The sequence below is a fragment of the Vipera ursinii genome (genome assembly GCF_947247035.1).
Source record: "Vipera ursinii genome assembly, chromosome: 1".
Taxonomy (NCBI): domain Eukaryota; kingdom Metazoa; phylum Chordata; class Lepidosauria; order Squamata; family Viperidae; genus Vipera; species Vipera ursinii.
Genome location: NC_139512.1, coordinates 103,248,427 through 103,270,819, shown reverse-complemented (window position 1 = coordinate 103,270,819; position 22,393 = coordinate 103,248,427). Strand labels below are relative to the sequence as shown.

The following is a 22,393-nucleotide window of genomic DNA, read 5'->3' as shown; positions in this document are numbered from 1 at the left end:
GTCTATGCAGATTCTTAGTCGTCCACGTCAAGGTCATCCCAAAGGTGCTTTTTCAAGAGGCAATTTTGTTTTTCCCTGAAGATGTTTCACTTCTCATCCAAGAAGCTTCTTCAGTTCTGACTGAATGGTGGAGAATAGGAATATAAATCCTTCGTTCAGTCAGAACTGAAGAAGCTTCTTGGATGAGAAGTGGAACATCTTCAAGGAAAAATAAAGAAAGTCTGGTTTCCTTTTGAATATCTAATTTATCCCTAGGGATGCGGTGGCTCAGTGGGTTAGGACGCTGGCTTGTCGATCAGATGGTCGGCAGTTTGGCGGGTCGAATCCCAGGTGCCATGTAACAGAGTGAGCGCCTGTTATTCGTCCCAGCTTCTGCCAACCTAGCAGTTCAAAAGCACGTAAAAATGCAAGTAGAAAAACAGGGACCACTACGGTGGGAAGGTAACAGCGTTCCGTGCGCCTTTGGCGTCTAGTCATGCCGGCCACATGACCACGGAGTCGTCCTCGGACAAGCGCTGGCTCTTTGGCTTTGAAACGGAGATGAGCACCGGCCCCTAGAGTCGGAAACGACTAGCACGCATGTGCGGGGGAACCTTTACCTTTACCTAATTTATCCCTAATCTGTTTTTTCAAGTCTCCTCCAATTCCTTGCTACCGTAATTGAGTCCATCAACTTTGCTGCTTTTCTTTTCTTTCCTTCTACCTTTCCCAGGATCAGAACCTTTCCCAGAGAGCTGGGTTTTTGCATAATGTCTACAAAGCAGGATAATTTGAGCCTGGTTATTGCTTTACTCTTAGAATGTTATTTTTCCTGGTGTTTACTGAGAAGTAATCCCATGCTTGGGCTCTCTGCAATTTTTAAAGCTCATGATCAGATTATCTGGATGCAGTTCATCTTACCAACTTTTGCACAATTTTATACCAGTTACCTTCCAGGTAGAAGCTGGCTGTGACTTTGCATATCTTTGGAATAAACTATATAATTTTTGGCACTCTTACAATTTTGAAAGAATGAAGCTGCTGGTGAAAGGCCTATATGCATAAATGATTATCAGCTTTTTTGATCTCCTAGTTGCTTCATCTTTTGGGGGAAGGAGGCCTGAAAAACGAAGTGTTCCCTTGTCTTTTTGCAGGAGAAGATTTTAACAGCCTATAGGAAAGTGCTTGGAAGGAGTTCCGTGCGGGAGTGTTTCAAACAGACACTAGGTGTCAGCTGATTCATACAATGCTAGACAATAATGGGTAAGAGGGTGAAGAGCTGTCCTGATGCATTTTGCTGTGACTCGGTTGCTATGGAAACTGCTGCTTTTGTACGTGTATTGTGTGTGCAACCCCTCCACCATATGGGTTCTGCTTCACAGACACTGCAGATTATGGAAACATGTTGCCACAATATAGCTCTTAATGGTGTTGCTTGGATCATGAAGAAACTATTCTTTTGGGTAGTTAAAAACGAAACCAAACAACCCTTCTCCATTCCTGTTCTCCCTCCAATTTTCTGTAGGCTCAGGGCGTCTGTTGGCAAGCCGGGTCTTATAGGCACCAGAAGGCAGACCCCTGAAGTTGCACAGAAAAGAATGAATATTGCCAATTTTTTTTGTGGAGGGGGGGAAGATAAAAGTTGGTAACAGTGTTTCTGCTGTGAAAACAGTTAAAAGGATTTGAAGAAGCTTTGTGATGTCAGCCTGTCCTAGCCCAGAGCCCATTAAACCTCTTGGACTACACACCAAATCATCCTCAGTCCCAGGGATGATGGGATTGTTATGAAACAGATTTGGAAAGCAAATCACTAGACAGGCTGCTCAAAAATATAAATCTGCAGTGGGCTTTGAAGTATGACAAGTCTGCTAATATCTCACCACAACACATATTTATCTTTAAGCCTTATGTTAGCAATTACCGGTAATCAGACTGGCATGTATTCATGAGAGGAAAGATATTATTTGACTTGTTGTTGTTTTTTAAAAAAAGCCTGCTCATCTTTTAACCTTTTGCAATCAGGGGAATATCTCAGTAGAATTCACTTATGTGCTTGAATATGCTATAACTCAGTAATCCTATTTTATCTGAAAGTAGCTATGATTTCTTCTAAGGTTTTTAGCTAGGAAGACATTATTTTTTTTTGTCTAAATACTGCAAAACTCTTGGCTGTTGCCCAGCTTTGTGCCAGTCTGGCTATCCAACATCCATACTTCCTATTTTTTTTTTAATTGAAAAGTTTTATCATACATTTTATCTTTAACAAACCCCCCTACCCCTCCCCTATCCCTCCCTCCTTACCCCTCCCCCCTCTCCCCCCCCCGACTTCCCAGAGCTAAGTACAAGGTATAAAAAACAAAAAAAATAATCATAAACAACCATATGCTAACAACCGTAAACTCTAAAATCTATCACTCTCTAGCTCATATAGGATAACTACAAGCACTATTAATATAGAATATATAAATATATATATATAAAAAAAGGAAAAAAGAAAGGAAGACTTACATCCATACTTCCTATTGAATAGGCTTGGTTTGAACAGCTGTTTTAAGGCATGCAGCTTTCTACACATAATCTTTTTTGTAATTCTAGTAAATCAAGTCATGGCCAGAATAATTATACCCATCAGACAATCTTGCTTGTCCTAAAGAGAGAGAGAGGAAAATGTAAGAAAGAAGTCAATAGGATGCTGTCAAAAGCAAAACCAAAACTTTTAAAGGTGTCATTGTATATACTATATTTAAAATAAGATTCGAAGCCAATATAATTGCTGTAATAATTTAACAGTTGCTTTAATATAAACTGTCTTTTGTGAACATACTGTATGCAGACTTTCCATAGGCTGACCAAAACGTATAAGTTACGGGTCTCAAAAAATTGAATGACATGTAATAATATTTTAATTGTTTTATTCTATTCAAACAAGCTAACAATAACTAAGTCGCTTGGATAGTGAAATGGGTGACATATAAATTTAATAATAAAAATAAATAAACTATGACGTTTTAATAATATGAGCTAACGTTACTATGATGTAACGTTAAATTGAAAAATGAAAAGAAAATGAAACATGATGTTATAAGCCAGACACTTTAAAAAATTGACCTAATTATTCATTGCGTCCTTCCATGCTTTTTTATATGGACTGGGCTGGGGAATCCAGTGCTGTCAAAGACGTGTAGATTTATCTTTCTATTATTACAAGAACTAAGACCAGAGGTTTAGTCTTCTTTGCTTTCAGATACCTTGGACAGTTCTTTTAGAAGAATTGAAGAGACACACTGTTGTAGAAAAGTAGATTATTTTACTCATAGAAAAAACATTAGAGTTTCACAATCTTGCAGCTGTAGGGCAGCTCACATCTAAATGTGTTATCTCCATCAGAATGGTTCTTGGCAGCTGAAAAAATATTAATGCTTCACATTGTTTCTTTCTGTGATGAAAATAAAATTTACTCCAGTTCTTGAATTGGTCATCTCTCTCTTGAATCCCTCTAAAATGCCTATCCCTGTGCAAGGTGAAAAAAGAAATGAAAATATTTTGGTGGTTATCCATAGACAGAGTAATAGAAAATTAGATAGCAAAGGTGGATTGAGAAAAAAAATGACAGCAAGGAAATGGAAAAAATAAACTACAGTGTCAAAGAAGGCTAAAGTTTATAATCTTTTACTTGTAGCTCTTAAGGAAAAAAGTATGTAGAACAAGCAAATGTCTTACTGTGCTAGACATAAAGAGCTCAGCAGGCTCAGATGGAATAAGCATTGCAATAAAACTAAAAACAGGTTTTATCCCCTCAAGATGTTTTAAGTTTTTTTCCCCTTTGTTTATGGAGATTTTATCCAGGTCATAGTTCTCTCAAAGATACTTTTTCAAAAAGCAACTGGATTTTCTTTGTTTTTGTTTGAAAATGTTTCGCTTCTCATCCAAGAAGCTTTTTCAGTTCTGATTGAATGGCGGAGGATAGAAGAATTTATATTTCTTGCAGTCATCTGATCATTAACACTTTTTCTGAGAGTTGTTGAGGTCAGGTGTGTGCCCTCAGGATCACCAGAATAGTGAATATTTTTCCTTCTGTCGGACAGTGAAAATTCCTCTGGATGCCATCAGGTGCTTTAATAAGAAAAATTGCAGGAAATCTAATAAAATCTTGATTATTCTCACAGCTCATCCTTCTCAATGTGGATAACATTCTATGTTCTTTCACTTTCTTAATGTCTGAAATGGATAGAATATGGGGCATTTTCTTTTCATTCCTATCCATCAAGTATTTTAGTGGTTTACATCCTTTTTGCAATGGATCATTTTTCAGCGCAAATCTGAAGAACTTTGTAAGTGACTGAGATTTATTAACTCCTTTACAAGGAAAGCGCACAAAATATTATTTATTTATCTATTTATTTACTGACTTAGTTACTTACTTACTCACTCATAGGTAGTCCTTGACTTAGGACCAAAGTTGAGCCCAAAATTTGTGCTGCTAAGCAAGACAGCTGTTAAGTGAGTTTTGCCAAATTTTACAAGCTGTCTTGCCACAGTTGTTAGGTGAATCACTGCACTTTTTAAGTTAGTAACACTAAATCAGTAACACCAACTTAGCAGCAGTTGTTAAGTTGTTAATCTGGTTTTCCCATTGACTTTGCTTGTCAGAAGGTTGCAAAAGGTGATCATATGATCCCAGGACACATGCCAGCTGCCAAACGTCCAAATTTTGAACATGTGACCATGGGGATGCTGCAACAGTTGTAAGTGTGAAAAATGGTCATAAGTCACATTTTTCAGTGCTGCTGTAACTTCAAAGGGTCATTAAATGAATGGTTGTAAGTCAAGGACTACCTGCACTTACTGTGTAAGATTTGTGTAAAATTTTTAAAAAAACCATTCTGGATGGTTCACAACAAGAATAAAAACTGAACTATAAAAACCCTAAACATATGTTTGAATATGTTGCAGAACTAATGGTATCTCCACAACATTCAAAGTACTGTTTTTTAGGCCCCAAATGGCTTCACTCGCAGATACCATTAGGATCAACTCATGAGAGGGTCAACATCATGAAAGAAGTTAGTGGGAGCCCCTCATTGTCAAAGATGAGGGAAGTAGATGAAGTTGGTAAAGGCAGAATTGTTTTAGACAAGTTTATGGAAATGGCAGAGTAGATGCCTTAATGTGGTTGGTTAGTCAGTTTTTACAATTTATCCATTTTATCATATTTAAAATAGTTTTGTATTGCGGTTAGTTAATGTTAATTATCAAGAATCTAATATATAATTATTGTGGTATACAAAATTGATAAACAAGTTTAAGAAATGTATATATAAAGGCATATATTTAAAATATATGAAGATATATCTGTCTAAGAGGGACGCGGTGGCTCAGTGGGTTAGGACGCTGAGCTTGTCGATCAGAAGGTCGGCAGTTTGGCGGGTTGAATCCCGAGTGCCGCGTAACAGAGTGAGCGCCTGTTACTCGTCCCAGCTTCTGCCAACCTAGCAGTTCGAAAGCACGTAAAAATGCAAGTAGAAAAATAGGGACCACTACAGTGGGAAGGTAGCAGCGTTCCGTGTGCCTTTGGCGTCTAAGTCATGCCGGCCACGTGACCACGGAGACGTCCTCGGACAAGCGCTGGCTCTTCGGCTTGAAACAGAGATAAGCACCGGCCCCTAGAGTTGGAAACGACTAGCACTCATGTGCGGGGGAACCTTTACCTTTATATCTGTCTATTTATTTGTCTCATTATGAAGCAAACTTCCTTGGTGGCAACTTTATAGAGAGATAAAAGAAAATATTCCTTTATACATTGTGTGGTATTGCCTCTGAGATTGGACTTCTTTGCAAAAAGGATTAGATTATCTGTGCTATAATTGCTATATATCATTACCAAGATGAGAGGCTATATGACTTTCAATTCCAAGTTTATTTTTTATCATCAGTGTATAATATAAAATGTATAATATTCTAAAATTGTGCATTCGGGATGCATTTTCTTGTTTAGTTTTAGTTTACTATTCTATTATCATTTGTTTTGCAGATTGCATGTGGTTCAGAGCACAATCTAGCAATAGTTGGTAAGTAGTATGATTTTTTTGTTAAATGTTCTGAAGTCTTTCTCTTTTAGCTGTATGCCAATTGTAGGCCAAAGTATTTAGAAAGTATTTTTTATTCTGGAACTAATGCAAACTAAAAAAGTATAAAAGAATCAAAAAGGGATAGAAAGTGCAGAAAAGAAAACATAAAGAGAAATAGAAAAGAAGAAAAAATAATGTAGTAAATAATATATACATTGTTGTATTCTCAGAGAAGGTGATAAGTTATTGAAATTGTTTCAGTAACTTGTCACCTTCTCTGAGAATACAACAATCATTTCTTTGTGCATCTCATCTCTTTTCTATAAACAAATTCTTAAAACTTGACATTCCTAGTCAGCAACAGTTAATTAAGGGTTGCAAAAAAGCAAGATATATATTTTAATCTTAAATAAAATATATATTCTCCCCTTTATATATATTCCTCCCCTTTACTTTAACATAGTAATTTATCGCTTATTCTAAAAATACAAAAAAAATATGTTTTCCAGATCTTTAGAACTTTGTCATTCAGTCCTAGTCAGCAGAAAGCCATTAAAGGTTGGGCTACCAGAAATATTTTAACCTGGATCAAATAAACCAATTTTGTATTTTTTCATTTGGTATTAACAGTCTTGATCTTTAAAGACTTTAAAGAATGTCTCAGAGCGTGATTTCTTTTCATTTTGTCTCTTCTCTGAAAATCCTTTGAAACTTTAAAAAATCTGTTTTGTAAATCCAAAATAAGAACATTTCCCCAGCGATTCTTCTAGTTTGTTATTTGTATATCCCTTTTAATTATTAAGACATCAGCCTTTTCATTTGTATATCCACTGTAACATCTTTTTCCATATCATTCTTATAACTCATCATTATTAAATTTGAAGGAGATGGGTGATTAAGAAATATGAAATAGGATGAATAGAATAGAATAGAATACTGTAGAATAGAATAGAATACTGTAAAATAAAACAGAATAGAATAGAATACTGCAGAATAGAATAGAACAGAACAGAACAGAACAGAACAGAACAGAATAGATCCACATTAGTCTCAGTCTTGGTGTTATCCAGTAAAATTTGTTCCTCTTTTATAACTTCATTTAAATCCAGTTTTACCATAAAAAACAATTTTAAGATTAATTTCTGAATCCATTGTTTCCAAATATCCTTGAATCCATCCAGAGTTAAAATAGTTTGCTCCATTCTGCATTAGTGAGTTGAATTTAAGTGTTCTTCTTTATTTATAATCTATAGTTCCTCCTAGTTCCTTCTAGTGTCAAACTTTCAAAATCTGATCTTATTTTCCCATGGAAAATTTTCTTATAATTAATTTTAAAATCATTTCAAATCTCTCTGGACCTTTAATCTGTTAATTAAATTAAATCTTTCTGAAATCAAGATTTTAATCATCCTTTTATTGTTTATCCCCTCCTTCTTTTAAAGCCCTTAATCTTGTCCTTACTGCTTCTTTATCCAAGGATTGAAGGAAACTCAATGTTATAAAGGTTCTTAATAGTCCCATCAATGAACAGCAGTGCTGATTTAATCAGATTTTTGGGTGCCATGGGCTTGGCAGAACAAGGAAACAACAGCCAATTTACCAGCCATTAACACACCAATCAACCACTAGGAAGGCACCACATAAATACGACTCACAGACTAGCCCAGGGGTAGGCAACCTTGGATCTTTTATGACCCATAGACCCCTGGACTAGCCCAAAGCACATATCCCAGTAGAGAGAAGTTCCTGAAGATGGGCTCCAGCACAAGTCTGAAGGCTCGGAAGAGTAAACTTCTGGTTCGGTGACTGACATAGATTCGATGTTGCAACATTATTGTGGGGCATGTATATTTGCCTTTGTTCTTGAGGTTCTTAATAGTTGAAAAGCAATTAAAATATAATTCTAAAAGTGATTTAAAATATTTATTTATTTATTTAATTAGTTTTCTATACTGCCCTATTCCCGAAGGACTCAGGGCGGTTTACAGGGCAATATTTAAAAGACAATATAAAATTAAGATAAAAAATAGAATTAAAAAGAATTAAATTAATTAATAGCCCAACAATAAAACAGTGTTAAAAACATGAAACTAAAAAACCCCTCAGTCCAGGCTAGATAGATCGAAAAGCCAGGTTTTCAGGTCCCGGCGAAACGAGTGCAGGTCAGGGGCAGTCCGGAGTTCCACAGGTAAATCATTCCACAGGGCAGGCGCACCCACAGAGAATGCCCTCCCTCTGGGGATCACCCGCCGGCATTCCCTGACCGGCCCGCCGGCATTCCCTGACCGGCCCGCCGGCATTCCCTGACCGGCGGCACCCTAAGGAGGCCCTCCCTATGGGAGCGCACAGGACGATGGGAAGTTGATGCTGGCAGCAGGTGCTCCCTAAGATAATCCGGGCCCATGCCATATGAGGCTTGACTGAGCTTTTTGTCCATATGCACTCTGCTAGTGGCTATGAGCTTGATGGAACTTCCTCGACTTTCAGCAGCTTCAATCATAAGTTTACCACAAAAACGTTGGTTCCTGCAATCCGTTCACAAGGACAGCTATCCTGAGTGCATCTGTGCAATCTCACGATCTCTCCTTTTTCTGGAGAGATTGAAAGTGGCCCGAATTTTCTTTCTGGTTGTTGATTTCTCCAGCAACAATACCTCTGCTCCTTCAAGGATGTTCAGCTCATCATGTCCCCACTAGAAGCAATTGGAATTGCTGGTGAAATTCTATCTCTAACAAAGCTTGGGCTACAAATCTCAAATAATACAATTAATAATTTCTCACATACAAAAACCTGTTGTTTCCAGTGCCTGCAATTGCAGTGATTTCCCACTTAATGCTCTAATAGTGGTGAGATCTTTTCGCCCAGCACAGAGCATTTGTGTACAGCAAGGAAGCACAGCGTGTCCTTGTATTACTTTTATCAATTATACATGATAAATTCTGCCTTGACTAAGACTACTTTGTATGAGCTTCCTGAAAGATCAGCATGGTAGCATGTTAACAACTCCTTCTTTCTCCTAGCTGTCCTAATATCCATAGTTTGCTTAAAGGGTACTTAGCAGGAATTCTTCCTAACAACCAAATATTGTTCATTATGTCTAGCATTTATATCGCTGTGCCATCAGGTTGTATATGTCTGAGTAAGAGATAGACATAACCATTTGATTTGTTTCTTGTCAAAGTCCTTGTTCAGTTGTATTGTAATAATACACTCTAATCTAGGCAGCAGCCAAACTTATTCTACAAGTGAACACTGAGCAAAACACAGGAATAATAAAATAAGTGAGAAATATCAGTACAAAATAACATAGCTAGCAGGGAATTATGTCAGGAAGGATTGATATAGATACAGGGGATCTTAGCTGATAAGCAGATTTACACAAATATAAATATGCGTCATTAATATTTACGTTTGCTAACTACGATGATTAAAAGAAAAGAAATTCTCTAGAGAAAAAAAATGTACATTTGCATATTGTCATTGCTTTGTGGTAAATATATAATCAACAAAATCTTTGGAATTTTTGCCAAGCACAGTTTACAATGAAAAAGCACATTTTAAAATTAATGTATTTTATGTAGATCTTACAATAAACTATTTTTAAACTTATTCTGTTCTATTCTTTCATACTCTCACAGAGGGAGGCTTTACTAGTCACAATATAATTTTGCTTTTCAGAATGTAAGAATTTATGGCTGATTAGGGTATCATGAAAAAAGAGGTTGAGAGATTTTGAAATATAAATTAAACAGATGGAAAAAAAATAGTTTATCTAGGCACTGATAAGCATAGTATTCTATATTAATGAAATGCAGTTTTACTTGGAGCAGCTTACATCTTGCAACGATAACCTCACAAAGCCTTGTAATTTAGATATCAACCAAGTCGTTTAACATGCTGGCCTCCCATAAACAGGGTAGAAGGCATTAACGGGTTTCTTGTTTTGGAAGATCCTAACTATCAGAACTTGCATATGTACACAGTATAGCCGTTTCTGAAAGTAAAAATTAAAATAAACCAAATGCATATGCAGACATTGATCAGATATTTCAAAATGCCCAGCAAGCTCTGACTTTTAATCAACTTCCTTCCGTCCAGTGCGCTCCCACAGAGAGGGCCTCCTCAGGGTGCCTCCGATCCAGGAATGTCGATTGGTGGCCCCCAGGGGGTGGGCGTTCTCTGTGGGCGCGCCAGACCTTTGGAACTGCTTGCCGGTTGAGCTCCGAACGGCCCCCGACCTTCGCTCCTTTCGGCGCGATCTCAAAACTTTTCTTTTTGAACAAGCTGGCCTGGTCTGATGGGTTGGGGCTGGGTTTTATAATCGGTTTTAACTTTTAATATGTATTAATTTATTACGGGCATTGTAGTTTAATTACTTTTTAATTTTTGTATCCTGGTTTTTATTATGTATTGCCCTGTTCACCGCCCTGAGTCCTTCAGGAGAAGGGCGGTATACAAATTAAATTATTAAATTAAATTAAATTAAGTTATCTCCAATATGTCAGTGGCTGAACGACAGTGTATCACTGTCAGGTAGTTATAAGAAATAGCCAATTAAAGCTATTCCCTCCATAGCAAACATTTTGTACTGTCCTTAATTTATGAATGGGGTGATTTTACTGTCCGGAATGGTATAGGGCAGGGGTCTTCAAACTTGGCTGAGGAATTCTGGGAGTTGAAGTCCACAAGTCGTAAAAGGGCCAAGTTTGAAGACCCCTAGTATAGGGTCTCTTGCTTGAGCAAGGAGTTGGATTAGAAGGCCTCCAGGGTCCCTTCCAACTATGTTATTCTTTTACCTGACTCCACATTTTCTGATGTTGATGGAAATTGCGGAGAAGGTTAATCATGATAGATTAAATTGTGTGCTATGCCCTGCTATATACAGTGCTTCACTACGTTTACCTATCCTGAAATTCTGAGATCCTTATAAATAAGCGTATTTAAATATATATATAACATAAAAATTGGAATGGAGAAAAGCTGGTCTGTGTTCTAATAACACTGCTTCTCAGGGCATCTGAGAAAGCTGATTTGCTAGAAGAGTTGAGGTCACAAAGCTGTCATCAGATGAATTTTAGATTTGTCTGAACCCAGTGGATAAATTCAGATGACTTTACTTACATTTATTTGATGGTGCCTTCGCACCTTGCATGAATCTAGCTATTCTAGGCAATGTAGGTGAGAAAACAGTCGCTTGGCATGGTGAAAATAGAGATCAGTGGTTAAGTGCGTGATCACATGTAGTCATACAATCAATAAGAAAACAACACGAGTCCAAATTGTAGGCTGCTGCCCTAAACTAACTATAGTTTATTCATGAAGTCATTTGCAAATCACACTAAGCAAAAGATAAGCAAACTACATTATGACTTAATGTGAGATGAAAAGTGTAGGACATAGTTACTCTTCTGATTATTTTTTGTGTTAATATAAACAGATGGTAGCCACCACGAACAGATAGAAGGGTGCTTCTCTTCCCATTTGGTTTACCAAATTTTCCACACAGGATTTTGAAAGACAGCTGACTCTCTATGGTCTCCAGTTGTGGTCTATCTTTTTCAGCCTTTGGGGAGAGATTTTGCAGAAAGTGGCTGGAAGGAAAGTTTAAGCTGCTTACATATTTCATAGTATAAAGCAGAACTGGGCACTACCTGGTCTTTTAATTGTATAGCAAACACCATGTTGTTCAGCCCTCTTAGTGACCAGTAGAATACCAGTGGCATTTTTTTCTGAGACAGAAGCATAAACAAATTTTGTCACAAATCCTGCTTTGTGGGTGTTTTGCTTCTGACAGATCCCTGGTGGGACAGTTGCTACTAGGCATAAAGAACAGCTAGTGTTTATCATAATTCTGATTTACTTTTCAAAATGAATGATGGAGTTATAGCAGTTCAAGCTCTTCCTCTATAAAAATGCCATGCAAGCTGCGACAAGCACTGGCTCTTCTCCAGAGGCTTTCTGTCCTATAAATAATCATATCAGAAAGCTTTTCAGGAAAAGCAGCTCCCGGGTTAAGAATTGCAGTGTGTGTGTAGATGAAATAGGTGTATGGTAAGCATGATCCCTAACCACTCTAGTCCAATTAGTCTCATCCTGGTCTACACATAAGACTTTTAGCCATTCTTTTTCTGGATGGTCCTTTCAGAACAGAGCAGAATAGAACAGAAAGGGACCTTAGAGGTCTTCTAGTCCAGCCTCCCGCTCAAGCAGGGGAACCTATACCATTTCAGACAAGTGACTCTCTAGTCTTTTCTTAAAAACCTCCAGTGATGGAGCGCCCATGATTTCTAAAGGCAAGCTGTTCCACTGGTTAATTGTCATCACTGTTATGAAGTCTGTTAGATCGTGGGCTCTGGACCGCATGGCCAAGATGGACGATGCAGGACAACAGGGTTCAGCATAACAACTCTTTATCGATGTAGCACAGACTTTGCAAACAAAGGGGCAACTGCCCTTCTTATATACCTAGCCAGGTATACTTGGAACCAATCCCATTGTCCGGATTTCCTGCCAAAGACTGCCCTGACAATCCTGACAGGGCACCCTGCCACCTGGTGGTGTCAGTGGCTGTCTCTGTGAACAACTCCTATATACATATATACATAACAAAGTCTGTCCTTAATTCCAGGTTGCTTCTCCTCTTTGATCAGTTTCCAACCATTGTTTCTTGTCCTGGTCCTGGTGCGTTGGAGAATAATTTGATCCCCTCTTCTTTGTGGCAACCCCTCAAATACTGAAACACTGCTATCATGTCACCCCTGTTCCTTCTTTTCTTTAGATTAGCCAAACCCATGTCCTGCAGTCGTTCTTCATATATTTTAGTCTGCGGGCCTGTGATCATTTTAGTTGCTCTTCTCTGAACTTTTTCCAAAGTCTCAACATCTTTTTTGTAGTATGATGACCAAAATTGGTTGCAGTATTCCAGGTGTGGTCTTATTAGGGTTTTATACTTTAATACTTTGCATGATATTGATTCTATGCCTCTGTTTATGCAGCCCAGGATTGTATTAGTTTTTTGGCTGCTGCTGCTGCCCGCTGCTAGCTCATATTCAAGTGATCATCTACTAGGATACCAAGGTCCCTCTCACAGTTACTGTTTTAGAACCAGGTCTCTCCTAATCTGTACTTATACCTTTGATTTTGTTTCCTGCCTAAATGTAAAACTTTGCTTTTCTCACCATTAAAATTCATTTAGTTGGATAGGACCCATTGTTCAAGTTTGTCAAGATTTTTTTGGATCCTGAGCTTGTTTTTTGGGGGTTTGGCTATTCCTGCCAGTTTGGTGTCATCTGCAAATTTGATGAGTTCCCCTTCTATTCCTTCATCTAAGTTATTAATAAAGATATTGAAGCACACTGGGTCTAAGATGGAGCCTTGTGGTACCCCACTGCTTACTTCTCTCCGTGTGGATGTAGTACCATTGAGGACTAATCATTGAGTGCTGTTTGTCAGCCAGCTACAAATCCATCTGGTGGTGATGTTGTCTATTCCACATTTTTCTAGCTTACCAAGAAGTAGGTTGTGGTCTACTTTGTCAAATGCCTTACTGAAAAGTAAATATACTAAGTCCACAGCATTTTGCTGGTCTACTAATTTAGTCATTTTATCAAAGAATGAAATAAGATTGGTTTGGCATGATTGGTCCTGTTTTGGTTTTTTTTACTTCTCTACTAATCATGTGGGATAGAAAAGTTCAAATAGATATAATCTGTTTCTGTACTGTACCAGGTTTCTTTTAGAAATTAATTCTTTGAAAATGGAAATAAATGGATTTTTGTAAAGTTCAAATATAGTTGGGATACTGTAGGGCTGACAACATTAAAAAGAACTAGTGGCCTGTAGACAAAGGAAACATTTGAACTTACAGCATGCTCCAATTCACCGTAACAAATGCTGAATTGATCTTGAACAAAAATAAGTTAAAATCAAAAGGAATGAATGAGAAAATGGTTGTAAGCCTGGATAAGTTTCCTTAAATCTGGCGGCACGGCAGTAGCTCGCAGCGGCCACTGCAGATCCAAAGTGATGCTCTCTTTTTTATGTGGTAGCTGTCTTACACAACATATGGATGTCGGAGCAACTGGTGTTTACATGTACCATCGACAGACATTATGGAAACTCAGAAACAACTCCAACAACTTCAATAACATTATTACCGAAGATTTGCAGAGAAAGCTGCGTAACCTCGGCTTGCTCCAAAGCCCAGGCCTTCAGACCCCGGCGTCACCAGAAGCCGATGGATGGAGGAGGGGGCATCGGAAGTGGTGTGAGAGGAAGCGGAAGCGCGGAAAACAAGCAGGGGTAAATGCTAGGTTAAAGGCTAACTTTAGTCGGCCTGCTTTACCATCTATCTTGCTAGCAAATGTCTGTTCCCTGGACAATAAATTAGATTATATCAGACTCCAGCAAGCTACACGGCGTGAGTACAGACATTGCTGTGTCTTTGTTTTTATGGAGACATGGCTGAGTGATAGAGTTCCAGATGCTACTATTCAGTTGGATGGGTTAGCCGCGTTTTTTGCCGATAGGAACAAAGCTCTGTGTGGGAAGACCCATGGCGGTGGACTGTGTGTTTACATCAACGCAGAATGGTGTATAAACTCTGTCCTCGTTTCCACCTACTGCTTACCGCTTGTGGAGTTTATGGTTGTGAGATGTAGACCTTTTTATTTACCCAGGGAATTTACCACTGCTTTTATACTCGGAGTGTATATTCTACCTAGCGCTAATGCTAAGGAAGCGCTCTGTGTACTTTACCGGACTATCAACGAACTGCAGAACACACACCCTGATGGATTATTTATTGTTACCGGAGATTTCAATCATGCAAATCTCAGAACTGTGCTCCCTAAATTTCATCAAAATGTGGACTTTGCAACCAGAGGGGAAAACATGCTGGATGTTGTTTATACAAACATCCCGGGTGCATATTGGGCGGAGCCCCGCTCTCACCTCGGTTATTCAGACCACATTTCTGTTATGCTAATTCCAACATACAGCCCACTCATCAGGCATTCAAGGCTAATACGGAAGCAGGTGAGGACCTGGCCAGCGAGAGCCATCTCTGCTCTTCAGGACTGCTTTGAATGCACTGATTGGGATGTGTTTAGGGAGGCTGCAGCGAACGGCGACTCCATTGACTTGGAGGAGTATACATCATCAGTGATCAGCTATATCAGCAAGTGCATTGATGATGTTACAGTCTCCAGGAAAATTATTTTACACCCCAATCAGAAGCCGTGGATAACTGGAGAGGTGCGTGCTCTATTGAAAACTCAAGACTCTGCATTCAGGGCAGGCAATAAAGCAGCCCTAAGAATAGCGAGAGCCAAATTGTCCCGGGCCATCAGAGGAGCAAAGCGTGCACATGCTCAGAGCATCCACCAATACTTCATGAACAGTGGCGACACACGGCATATGTGGCAGGGCATCCAAGCCATCACTAATTACAGAATATTACCATCTGCCTGTGAGAACGATGGCTCACTTCCAGATGCGTTGAACAGTTTCTACGCCCATTTTGAAGCACAGAACAATGTGACAGCAAGGAAGACCACACCTCCTTCCAACGACCAGATAGTTTGCCTCTCCACTGCTGACGTGAGGAAAGCCCTAAGTAGAGTCGACCCACGGAAAGCTGCGGGACCAGATAATATTTCTGCCAGAGTGCTCAGAGGATGTGCAGACCAACTGGCAGATGTTTTCACCAACATCTTTAACATTTCTCTGAGCACCACTGTTGTCCCAAAGTGCTTCAAGACAATGATCATCGTTCCCGTGCTGAAGAAACCATCTGTGTCTACCATCCCATTGCACTTACTCCCATCATCATGAAGTGCTTCGAGAGGCTCGTCATGAGGCACATAAAGACCCTGCTGCCCGTAACATTGGATCCATTACAGTTTGCATACCGCTCAAATCGTTCCACCGATGACACCATCTCTACTACACTCCATCTAGCTCTCACTCATCTAGAAAACAAGGACTCATACGTACGTATGTTGTTCATAGACTTTAGTTCAGCATTCAACACTATTATTCCCCAACTCCTGATAGGGAAGCTGGCCCTGTTGGGCCTGAACACCTCCCTCTGTAACTGGATCCTGGACTTTTTGACTGGAAGACCTCAGTCAGTCTGGATCGCGAATAACATTTCTAGCACCATCATACTGAACACTGGGGCCCCTCAGGGCTGTGTGCTTAGTCCCCTGTTGTTCACCTTGCTGACACACAACTATGTAGCAATGCACAGTTCAAACCACATCATTAAGTTCGCTGATGACACGATCGTGGTGGGTCTCATCAGCAAGAACGATGAGTCAGCATATAGAGAGGAGGTGGAGAAGCCAACAACCTGTCCCTGAATGTAGACAAAACAAAAGAGATGGTTGTTTGATTTCAGGAGGACAAAATATGGCCGCTCTCCGCTGAACATCGATGGCTCCTTCATAGAGATCATAAGGAGCACCAAATTTCTTGGTGTTCACTTGGCGGAGAATCTCACTTGGTCCCTCAACACCTGTTCCATAACAAGGAAGGCCCACCAGCGTCTTTACTTTTTGAGGAAACTGAGGAAGTCACAGCTTCCACCACACATCCTCACAATCTTCTACAGAGGAACTATTGAGAGCACCCTGAGCAGTTGCATTACTGCCTGGTTTGGAAACTGCATCGTTTCAGATCGCAAAACCCTACAGCGAATAGTCAGGATGGCAGAGAAGATCATCGGGGTTGCTCTTCCCTCTGTCATGGATATTTACATCACACGTTGCATCCGTAAAGCCAGAAACATTGTGGCTGATTGCACACACCCCACACACTTTTTACTCTTGCCATCTGGAAAGAGGTACAGGAGCATTCGGGCTCAGACATCCAGATTGTGTAACAGTTTCTTCCTACAAGCCATTAGAATTCTCAATACGAAGAAACTGGAACTATAAATACTTGTATTTGTAGTTTTTTAAAAAGTTTTTAGTTTAGAGTATGAGTCCTTTTTATGTGTAGTTGTGTTCTGTTCTTTTTTGATTCGTGTCGTCTGATGTAGCACCTTGGTCCTGGGGAAACATTGTTTCGTTTCACTGTGTACTGTACTGTATATTGTTGAAATGACAATAAAGTCTACTACTACTACTACTACTACTACTACTACTACTATAATGACATAGGCAGCTAGAACAAGCGTTCTTCCAGACTATGTTCAGCCATCTTGTTGGTAGATCCAAGTCTCTCTTGGTTGGTCAAGACTGTGTGGGAGGTAACCATGCAGTGATACTTTTTTGAGGGTGGTGGTTGTCCCTTCAGCTTTGGAGGTTGCTGTACTGTGCTCCCTCATCAAGAGACCATTGTTGGACACATTGAATCTAGGTAATTTCCATTCACTTCCTACCTTCCCTTTTGAGAGACGTTTGTTGAGAAGATGGTTGGCTTCCGCTCCAGAGGATCGTGAAGGACACAGATTATCTGGACCCATTTCAGTCAGATTTCAAGCTGGGTCATTATAGGGAGATATCATTAGCCACACTTGTGAATGAACTGAGGTGGAAATGCACTGGGGATTGTGCATTCATCCTTATGTTCCTTGATCTCTCAGTGGCTTTCAGTACTGTCAATCACAGTACCCTTCTGGACTAGCTGTAAGGATAGGGAGTGGGAGGAACCGTTTTATGGTGATTCCCCTTTCCTGGTTTCAGTTGATTTTGAGATACAATTCAAGGTGCTGGTTACCATCTGTAAAGCTCTTCATGACATAGGCCCTGCTTGTTTGAAGAACTACCAGTCTTCTGTTGTTTTTGCCTGTATGGTAAAATTGGGCAGAGTCCCATCAATCAAGTAGTATTACCTTAGGGCAGGGGTAGGCAACCTCGGTTCTTTTATGACTCATGGACTTCAACTCCCAGAATTCCTGAGTCAGCTATGCTGACTCAAGAATTCTGGGAGTTGAAGTCCATGAGTCATAAAAGAGCCGAGGTTGCCTACTCCTGCCTTAGGGGATCTGGAAAACATTCCTTCTCTGTGGCAGCACCTGCCCTTTGGCATATCTACACCTCTCCTTGAGTATTTTGATAACATTCAGGAAGCTATTAAAGCTTGGGTGAACTCCTAGGCTTTGTGGCTGAGTGAAGGGAGCCTGTATTATAAGATATATCTGATTATATCTTATTTTTGAGGTTGCTTGTAATTTATTTTTTGCTTTTGCAGTTTTTTTTATTTTTAAGCTTCTCAGAGTCATTGGGAGTTTAGTGGCCAGTAAACTGTAGTAAAAATGAGGACAGTAAGAACAGCAATAATAAATTATTCAATGTATTTGTACTATTTGAATTATTGTTGAATTAAATTATTCAAACAAATGCAGTCAAGGGCAGATCTGAAAAATAATCATCAAATGATTCAAAGTGCAGATTGTGCAAAGAAAATCGCACAACCTGACAGTGACCCAAAAGATTTCAACAGTCTATCTGTAGGAATTATCATGTGCCAGTAATGAAAAATTGGTGGGAACATAGAGTTGAAAAGGTAGTCAAAAATGAGTAGGTTACAATATTTTGGATTTCTGAATACAATCTGATAAAATCTTGGCTCATAGCATGCCAGATTTAAATGTGGTTGAAAAGAAGAAAGTTTGGATAATTGATAATACCAGGGAATAGTAGAATAGAAAACAAAGAATTGGAAAAAACAAAGACTCAAGATTTGAAAATCAAAAATGAAAGGCTATGGCATAAACCAGCCAGGGTGGTCTTGGTAGTTATTGGCATACTGGGTGCTATACCAAAAAAATCTTGGACTGCACTTAGAAAATTGGCACATTCAGAAAATTAAGGGACTGGAGGCTAAAACGTAAAAGGAATGGTTGCTGGAATTGGGTATGTGTAGTTTAAAGAAGAGAAGGGTGAGGGGTGACATGATAGCAGTGTTCCAGTATCTCAGGGGTTGCCACAAAGAAGAGGGGGTCCAGCTATTCTCCAAAGCGCCTGAAGGCAGGACAAGAAGCAATGGATGGAAACTAATCAAAGAGAGAAGCAACCTAGAACAGGGCTTTTCAGCCTTTTCACCCATTGTACCACTTTTAGGATATGGCAACATCCGAGTACCACCAGTCGCCTAGCAAGGTGTCAAAAACTTGATGACCAAAAAAAAAAAAAGGGGAAAAGTGATGAAGTACGGGTAGTCCTCGACTTACAACAGTTCACTTAGGCTTGTTTTCTGGACTAGGGCAGTTTTCAGTAATGTTGTAAATGCATTACACAGTGGAATTATCACTGGCATCCAGGGAAATGTAAATATCATGTTGCTGATCTATAGATCAGCAGTAGAGCTCTATGTAAATTCCTGTGGCATCCATTTTGTTATGAAATCACAACCCAGGCTAGGCTTAGAACTGCAACGTATCTGAGAAGCCACACCCAAGAGTTGAGTGTTTCTCAAATTGGTACATTTCAAATATGTTTGGACTGTAAATATTTATTTGAATCCCACGTTTATTATTTCTACAAATAACTCACGTCATCAAAACATACCTTCCTCATCCTATTTTCCCCACAACAACAACCCTATGATACCCCTAATTTCCAGCCAAGGTGGACCAGAAGGAGAGCCAGTACCAAGGCAGTGGTAAGAGGAGCTTGAGCCTGGCCAAAAAAATAACTAGAGAATACAACTCAGACAAGTTCACATGAAGACAAAGTGAAGGATGGGGAAGCGCATTCAGATTTGCAGGATTCTGTTACTACAGCTGTCATCATAAAAATGTTTATGACCTATATTTCTTAGCCTAGCCTACTTTGTTGGGCTGGCAATTTGAGAGATGCCATGTGGGGAAGGTTGTGTTAGAATGTATATTTGTATAAATATTGTTAGGCTGCCTCAGAGCCACATTGTTGTGTTAGATAATTTCATTTAAGCAGTGGAGCTTCCCTGGTTTCTGGATCGTAGGTCTTTGTGAATTACTCAAAATTGCCAAGAAGGGGTTCCTGACATTCCTAAATATATTGGAAGGAAGGGAGGATTCAATCCTCTGGTGGAAGCTATCCTTAAAGTGTACTTGTTTGTAATTATTTCCTGATTGAGCTTCCTCACAGTTAAAGTTCTGTCTTCATAAACTAAAAAATAAAATAAAAAATCTTCAGGTATAAATTATGAAAAGCACAGCTGGCACATGGGAACCTCAGCTGCGTTCAGCATGACGTGTCCTGAATTTTACTGGCCCCAAACTCAAGAAGAGCAGATTGTTTGTTTTTCCTTAGGGCAACCACGATTTGGGCACAATAAACAAAATTGTTGAAATCTACATGACCTAATTTAGAGTAAGCAGTATTTCATAACTTACCCCTTAATGTATCACCCATAATTTGTCATGCAACCTATAAAATACATGGCACAATCAAAATATTAATCATTAGCCAAATTAGACATCATCATAAACTGAAATATCCGTATCTATTTTATTAGGCAGTATAAAACTGCTGGTTCTTATATGTGAAAACATATCTATTCTCCAGATAAACTGGCAAAATCATATTATCTCTACCTAGTATGATAATTGGGGTTATAACCTAATATGTTTGCAGGATGCTAAGTTGGGAATGCTAAATTATCGAATTTCTGAGTTTGCAGAAAAGTAGATATTTCCGAAGTCCCTTGCAACACTTACATTCTATGATTCTGTGCAAGATTTGGTTACGAATCTGTGAATCTAAATTTAGATTCCAAATAAATGTGTGAGTGAAATATTCTAGCAGGGTTTTGTTGAAACTATGCTTCCTTTGAATGCCTGCTTTTTGCCAAAGAACAGTCACATCTGTTTAGCAGAGAATGAGTTAAGCTCTATGTGTAGGCAGCTCACTAAGATGGGCAATGAAGCAGCAGAATTCAATTTGCAGTAGTGATCTAAGAAGGGCTATATTTAGTAAAAAAAAAATAGGTCAGAGGATATACAGTCTTACAACCCCCGAAATAAAAAGCCTCCCCCTGCTGTCCCCCCCTCCAGGTTTGTTTATTTGTGTAACAAGACAGCTCCAAGGTGGAAAAACCAGATTAAGTGTTATTCTATGATCAGTCCTTGAATCTTCCATTGTGAAATCATTGTTTTAAAAATCAGCAGGATATTCTTGTTCTCAAATGTAGAGCGAAACTTGGGAAGTGGTTGTTTTGGAACTAAATTCCAAATAACCAGGCTGCAATTAAATTGTTGAAAAATACCAGTTTACATGTACTGAATTGTATGTACTAAGTTGGCAGAGCTCAGTTTTCATTGCTGAGATTTTTTCTTCTTGTTATTGTAGTTCCTTTTATTTTTCTGGATCATGAAGGCCAGTTTTCCATTTATAGTATGTGAAAAATAAAATAAAATACAATCAAATAAAATAAAGGTTTGTTTCTCATGTGACGTCAGATTTTAATTTCATTTATACTTAAGCATATTCTTTTTAAAAAAATAATAAACTCACCCAACGTAAAATTCACACAAGCTCAAAATTTAAGAGAGAACTTTTATAAAATGTTTTACAGATGGCATTTAGATCCTAAAAAGCTTGCAAGTATGTATCCGAACTATCAGCCTAAATGCTGGAGGTGTGGTGAAGAAGATGCAACATATTTTCATGTATGGTGGACTTGTAAAAAGGTTAAGGCTTTTTGGATAAAAATTTGGTGGAATATGCAGAAGATTTTTAAGCAAAGGATAAAGTTTTGTCCGCAACTTTTTTTGTTGGGAATAATTACAGATGCTACGGTTGTGGACACTAAGCTGATGTTGAATTTAATTACGGCAGCAAGACTCTTAGTAGGTCAATATTGGAAGAAGGAGGAACTGCCGACTATAGAAGAATGGACTTTAAAGGTTTCTGACCTGGCAGAGATGGCAAAGATCTCGGCTTTTTTGAAAGATCACTCGCAAGAACGTTATGTTATGGAGTGGAGAAAATGGATTGAGTATATCCAGAACAAATATGGGACTAAGAAGTTTCATTAGCATTTAGCCTTTCTTTTCTCCTTTTTCCCCCCTCTTTTTAAATATATTTTATATTAATAGTGTTTGTAGTTATCCTATATGAGCTAGAGAGAGATAGATTTTAGAGTTTATGGTTGTTAGCATATGGATGTTTATGATTGTTTTTTTTGTTTTTTATACCTTGTACTTAGTTCTGGGAAGTCGGGGGGGGAGGGGAGGGGGGGAGGGGTAGGGAGGGAGGGATAGGGAGGGAGGGATAGGGGGGATTGTTAAAGATAAAATGTATGATAAAACTTTTCAATTTAAAAAAATAAATAAACTGCATTCACTTATCCTACATATTTTGGCCAATATTATACCTTTTGGTATAAAAAGCATATAAAGATAGATCAGCATT

General features: G+C 38.8%; 1 protein-coding gene across 1 annotated transcript in view; it reads left to right on the top strand.

Annotated features, from left to right (window-relative positions):
• SERGEF (secretion regulating guanine nucleotide exchange factor) overlaps window positions 1-22,393 on the top strand; it is a gene marked incomplete at its 5' end in the record, with an annotated part of 80,884 nt that overhangs the window by 27,696 nt on the left and 30,795 nt on the right. The window contains one exon of the mRNA XM_083376859.1: window positions 6,011-6,047. Within this exon, the coding sequence (XP_083232985.1) occupies window positions 6,011-6,047 (37 nt within the window). The remainder of the gene's footprint in view (window positions 1-6,010; window positions 6,048-22,393) is intronic.